The 6,861-nt window shown below is 37.8% G+C and overlaps 1 protein-coding gene across 2 annotated transcripts in view; it reads left to right on the top strand.

Annotated features, from left to right (window-relative positions):
* Window positions 1-235: 235 nt before the first annotated feature.
* b4galt1l (DP-Gal:betaGlcNAc beta 1,4- galactosyltransferase, polypeptide 1, like) overlaps window positions 236-6,861 on the top strand; it is a 41,119-nt gene continuing 34,493 nt past the window's right edge. Inside the window, exons 1-2 of one of the 2 annotated variants that reach the window (XM_017490430.3) lie at window positions 237-694; window positions 1,133-1,311. In XM_017490430.3, the coding sequence (XP_017345919.1) occupies window positions 672-694; window positions 1,133-1,311 (202 nt within the window). In that variant the 5' untranslated portion in view covers window positions 237-671. Of the gene's footprint in view, window positions 1,312-6,861 lie in introns of both variants that reach the window. The other variant, XM_017490424.3, reaches the window with a different exon arrangement.

The following is a 6,861-nucleotide window of genomic DNA, read 5'->3' as shown; positions in this document are numbered from 1 at the left end:
AAGTTAAAGCTTAATTCATATTTTAAACTCGCACAGTAGATAGAAGTAGAAAGAAAATATTTATTTTCCTAAATATTCGTGTGTCGTGTGCAATGGGTAAAAATACAGAAAATCAGATAGATAGATAGATAGATAGATGGATGGATGGATGGATGGATAGATGTACTGAGTTTAGAGGTTTGAGGGGCGCGTGCATCACTAGCCGTCTTGAGTACTGAACTGATGACGTGTTTTTGTTCACGCGAGCTTCTTCGAGCGCGAGGCGTACCTTATCTCCCAGTGTAACGGGAAGTAGTGCGTTCTAGAACGCATTACGACGGCTTACTGTCACTTTTATAACTTTCCTTGGACTAACATTTCTTCTTCTTTTTTTTGATACCGTGGGGTTCTTTTAAAGCTGTTGGAGAACCGTACCGAAAAGGACGACAAGTTGCCTGAAGGAAAAGCGGATTAAAGTTCGTTCAAGTCACGAGTAATTTAGCTAAGCTAGCTAGTTAGCCGAGTGAGCATGCTAACGCTAATGAAGCACTGACATGTAACATTTTTTTTAAACAGCATATGTTATGGTAATGGGTTTTAGAAATTTACAGAAAAATTCGAGTAACGTTATTTAGTGTTTTTTTTTTTTGGTAACATTATATAGACCGACAGGCTGTATAGAAAACTAAGAAATGTTTGTTGAACAGGAAGTGAGGTAGGTAAATTGGATTAAAAAAGGTCAAAACTGTAGTATTTATCTTTGTATTATTATTATTATTATTATTATTATTATTATTATTATTATTATTTAGCAATTTCCTTGCAAACACTGGATTTTCTTTTCTTTTTCTTGATTGTACAGTGCCAAATCAAGCGAGGTGTATGTAGATGTAGTATTTATTTTGATGTAGCCGCTTTATTTAGTTAGATATTACTCTGTAATTTACATCAACACATAGCTAGCTAGACTTAGAGTAACAGGTCTTGCTTAATCGCCTTTTGCTTTTTTCGTTTTTTTTTTTTTTTTTTTTTTTTAAATTTATTTAAAGATGCGCGATCCAAATGTGAATTTTAATTTCCTCCATAAGACCTGCACTCTTGTTGTGCTCCTTTGCTTCCTGCACATCTTTGTCACTGTAGTTTATTATGTCAGATCGCTGGACTTCACACAATCATTTGTACAAAACCAGCAACAAATCCACCAGGTCCAGAGGAAACTGGAAGCGCACACAGGAAGCACCGAAGAACCAAATACAAGCAGCACTTTAGCTTCTAACAGCACTGTTAAAGAGAAAGAGCTGGAAAAATGCCCTGATCCGTCTCCTTTGCTTGGTATGAAACCTTTTTAAACCTCTTATGATTGTGTTTAGACAACGTTTGCTCAAATGTGGTCATATATTGTCAGAGTTTTCCAATTTCCAATGTTTTTTTTGCTGACCCCAGGTTTCACATCTGATATGGGTGAAATTGCCTGCACTTACATCACCAAACAATTCCGATTTTTTTCCTCACTGTTTTATGACACAGGTCGGATATTGTTGTATATTCGTTAGTTCACATGCTGAATCCGAACCATATCTGCATTTGACTCCCATTAAACATCACACTTGAATCATGCAGGGTCGTCAGTGTAGTCCCTTCATTATCCTGGGACACACTGGGTGTGAGGTGGAATACACTCCACACCATTCATGCACACATTCTCACCTAGGGGCAGTTCACTTATTTGCATGTATTTGGACAATGGGAGGAACCTGGAGAAGCCAGAGGACACTGACATCGAAGAACATGAAACTCCTTGCAGAGCGTAACCTCAGGATCGAGCTCAAATCGAGGATGTGTGAAGTGATAATGATAACCCCTTTGCCACAGTGTCCTTGTCAGCTCAGGCTCATGACCAACTTCAATTGGTGTGCTAAAGTTTGGGGATACAGGGCTAAGAAAAAAGCTGCTTCTAGTATGAAACTAGGTGTAATGAATCAGATTTTAGCTAACACTGTTTGTACACTGTAAAGAATTATTTTTTATATCCAGTTTGACCAACTTTTATTTCTTAAATACGTTTACACATGAGGCTGTGCAAATATATTGTTTAGTATTCCTTAACTTCGTCCAGGAACATTTTCTGCAGGTATGGCACCAGTGTGCTTAAAAAGCAAACAATATCATTTCAGAGAATTTAACACACAGTCTTTAATCATGAGTTGATACTGAGTCAGAAAGAGAAACGCCTATCTTGTTGCCTGTCCTTTGTCAAACATTGTATCAGTCAGTTCAAGTGACATGCTTAATCATGGTGATATAATCATGTGCTTGTCAAACAAAGAAAGACTTATTTTTCGCAAAGAAAACTGATCTGATTACAAACAGTTGTGACAGTATGATTACATGGACAACAATATTAAAATAATACTCTTATTAAGAAACTATCATGTAAACAGCGATTATTGATTACCTTAATCTGACTAAAGATTAAGCATGTCTGCATGTACACACCTTAATCACACTATTAATGTAGTGTGGGAGTTTTCACCACATTTTGCGACAGGATACATACACACGGCAGTGCTCAACCGTTTGACAGCAAGCAAGAGAGCACGGCTGCGTCCGAAACCGCGTACTTACCTACTGTATAGTAGGCGAAATACATATGTATATATAGTAGGCGAAATACATGTATTTCGGCTACTGTATAGTAGGTAAGAACGTGCTTTCGGACGCAGCTGCTGGCTTCAAGTAGTCGTCTCTTTGCACGTATAGCATGACCAATATTTAACCGCACTTGAAGCTTTCGTAAAATAAAAAATGAAACACCCAAAACTGTATACGGTAGAACTGAAGACGAACTGTATGTTGATTGTACGTGAAATTCTGGAGGGACGTCGGACGGCGTGGCATGAGGACGTAATGACGTGCTGTTAATCAATTTATGTTCTATAACATGTAAAACGGGAATATGAAAGGAATATTCTAAAAGCAACTCATGTAAACACCTTAACCACAGTATTGTCTTATTCAGAATAAGGTTAATAATGAGATTACTCCTGTCCATGTAAACGTAGTTAGTGAGTGTGTCTACATGCACAAAATTATCTAATCAGGTTTTGGCAATAATTCTTTTCTAAAAAACAAAAAAACAAAAACAATAATAAATCAGCATTGGTGGTTAAAGCACAATCAGTGCACCTGGAAATGATAAGATCTCTTGTGCAGGGTTACATTTAAAGCGGGACAATCAAAAATGCGTAACCATTCAATATATTAGTTCAGCAAATTAATAAATGACTCCTGAAATTTAAAATGCATTTCCTGGAGATTTTTTTGGAGATTAAGTTGTTGATTTGTTCTAGATATGACACATTCCCCAACTCTCTGAATGACATCTCAAATGTTGGTACTGTTCCTGATTTCCAGTGTTCTAACATCAAGTTTCTAGCCAGTATTGTACTCTAAGGAGTGGATACTGCCTCAGATCTGTTCATTATAATGTCTAAAGTCCCTGCAGCAAGTGATTGGAGGAACTGCACTGATCTCCATCTTAAAAGCTGTGCATAAATGTTGAAATAGAATTTTTCTTCTATTAACACATTTACATGGACTTAAGTGATATGGTAATGGGAAAAGTGATTGTGTTGATTCATGATTAATTGTTGATATTGGGGAAAGAGGAGCCAGTGTTGATGCAGACAACCTTATAGTTCTTTTCCTTGATGCTGGTTAGCACATTCGCCTCACACCTCCAGGGTCGGGGTTCGATTCCCACCGTGGCCCTGTGTGTGCGGAGTTTGCATGTTTCCTCCCCCAGTCCAAAGACATGCATGGTAGGCTGATTGGGATGTCCAAAGTGTCCGTAATGTATGAATGGGTGTGTGAATATTTGTGATTGTGCTTCCTGGGATAGGCTCCAGGTTCCCCGTGACCCTGAAAAGGATAAGTGGTATAGAAGATGGATGGATGGACATTATAGCACAATGAAATTCTTTTATTCACATATCCCAGCTTGTAAGGAAGCTAGGGTCAGAGTGCAGGGTCAGCTATGATGCAGCATCCCTTGAGCAGAGAGGGTTAACAGTGGCAGTGTTGTGGTTTGGACCCCCAATCTTCAGATCAGTAACATGGAACTTTAGCTGTTTAGCCACCACGGCTCCAAGATGTATCCTTAATGGTGCCACCCCAGCAACAGGGAAATGTACAGTCTGGCGCCTTCATTTCTGAGCGTGTAGAATTATTGGCACCCTTGGTAAGAACTGTTGAAGTTAAGTGAAGTCGTGCTTTATTGTCATCTCAACCATACACGCTGTATGCCAAATGTTTGTGGACACATGACCCACACACTCCATTCCAATACCCTGGCTGTTAATATGGACTTGGTCCCCTCTTTGCTGCTATAACAGCCTCCACTCTGCTGGGAAAGCTTTTCACTAATGTTCTTACGCACTGACTTTGCTAAACCATTCCTTTATGGACCTTGCTTTGTGCACAGTGGCATTGTCTTTCTGGAACAAGACTGGGCCTTTTAGTCACAGTAAAGAGAAATCATAACACTATAATATACAAAGACATTTGTGTGCTTCCAGATTAGTGGCAACACTTTAGGGAAGGTACAAATATGGCTATCAAGGTCATTTGGCCATGTAGTGTAATTAGCTTAATCCCACAATTCAACCTTTTTATTTTAACTAAATTCAGTCTAAGAAAATTAAAAGGCTTTTCATCACAAATACAATTATTGGCACCCCTGCATTTACTACTTTGTGCCACCTCCCTTTGTCAGCATAACAGTACAAAGCCTACTCCTATAATCCTTGATGAGATCAGAGAATAGAGTCTGAAGATTTTGAGAACTCTCCTCTATACAGAATCCAACCACCTCTTCCAGTCCTAGGTTCTCTCTTGTGAGCTCTCCTTTTCTGCTCCCCACATAGGTTTAGGTCAGGGAACTGGGATGGCTCTGTGAAAAGCTTGATTCTGTGGTCATTGAACCAGTTTGGTATGTGTTTGGACTCATGTTTTTGGTCATCGTCCTGCTGGAAGATCTAACTAAGCTACAACTGACGGAGGAGTAGCAGATCTGCAAATAAACAAAAAACAGTCTTGACTTCTTTAAAAAAAGAAATTCAAGACTGAATTAGGTAGCTGAATTAAAAGTCTGTAATGTGTTAGTTGCATTAAGAAAATAAAACACTGTTGCATTCAACAACTTTAATCAGTGCAGCTCCTTACAAGCCACTCCCACCTAGATACTGGCTTCACTATTTCACCATGCCAAGCATTGCATTTGGATACCGTCTGTTCAGACACTTTCAACTCGTTAACAGGGTGGTTAACCAAAAGTGGTTTTCATCTTAAAGGTAATTTCCTTCAGGGAGAGAAAAAATTCTGTAAAATGCTTGCTCAGTGTCTAGCAGCCATACAGTCAAATGGCACCAAAATAATCCTTTGGTTGTAAGAAGTAGTATTGAAGGGCATGTTGCAATTGAGAAACCAATTATTGCAGAAAGGCAACACAAGAGCCTTTACTACTCTCAAGATCATACAACAACCAGAGGCACAACATTTTATAGAAAAATTAGTTTACATTTTAAATCTTTTTGTTTGTTTGTTTCTAGTATGTCAGGAACATCATTGGAATATGTTTACCTTTAATTTAATTACTGCAAAAAAAAAATCTGTAATAATTCATCCATGCTTTTCTGTAATTTTATTTATTTATTTATTTATTTTTAAATCCCTCCAGATTTACCAGGCAGAGTCAGTTAAGATTCATATGTTGATTAGCTCATCTTTGTTTTGTTGTGGAGAAAAATAGTCTTTTCTATGGAAGCCCTGAGCGGCCATGCATTATTAATTTTTTTTTCTTTCTTGTGATCTTGACTTAAATTTTCTGTGTACTCGACATCCATCTTCCCGAAGTCAGTGTTTTTTTTTTTTTAATGAGTTTTTGGTTAAATGCCTGAAATAAGGTCTGTGGTTAACACAAACTCGATATGTTCACATTTTATACTATGATATAAAATGCATCAGTAATACCCCACTCGTGATTTTTGAAATCTTTTATGTGTCTTGAAAGAGTGGCTAAATGGTATTACAGAGGTTGTTGGGGACATTAAACGTCATCACGCCGAACAAGAAAACTCATCTGCTACAGCCTCTTTGTTTTTATACTCGTGCTCTTGCGAGCTGTTCAAACTCAAACTTTCCAACTTGTAGATTTATTAGTTTATAGTGTAGTGTAGTAACAATTATAGTGTTTTTTTTTTTTTTTTTAAAATAAAGACTGAAAGAGTTGTCGGAAGCGTAGCAGTGGTGACGTTGAAGTCATGCGACCGTGGTGTAGTTCGTTTATAGCCTAACATTAGCTTTTTACTTCTGCCGATTGTATTTCGGCTTCAAAATCCATATAAGTTGATTTGTGAAGATTATCTTAATGAAAAAAACATGTAAGAATCATAAACTTTTGTTGGTCACAGAGTTTATTTTCTGCAATAATCCAAAAGCCAATGGAAAAATCCTATTGGTTTTTTTGTCTAGGGAACCATGGTGATGCTAACTTCTGGGGTGGCCTACAAAAATACTTCATCCCGGCAGGACGACTTCTACATTAGTGTCCCACACTTGAGAAGGGGACACCCCTCTCTAGTAATGCGGAGATAAAGCCCATTTCTACATTATATATTCCATTACACTTATAATGGCAAAGATGCCAACGTGCATAAAACACCGGTCACATTCACAAGGCACGAGATTTTCTCGTGATAAAATTATGTTGTGTGTAAAGAGCTTTTGGTTATGTCAAGATCATGTGAAAACAGCAAAAAAACATTAATAATGCCTGGCAGCTTAGGGCTTCCATATGTTTTGGCATATTTCTGAGTGATAATT

The sequence above is a fragment of the Ictalurus punctatus genome, chromosome 2 (genome assembly GCF_001660625.3).
Source record: "Ictalurus punctatus breed USDA103 chromosome 2, Coco_2.0, whole genome shotgun sequence".
In the NCBI taxonomy this organism is placed as follows: domain Eukaryota; kingdom Metazoa; phylum Chordata; class Actinopteri; order Siluriformes; family Ictaluridae; genus Ictalurus; species Ictalurus punctatus.
This window is presented reverse-complemented; position numbering and strand designations above follow the sequence as displayed.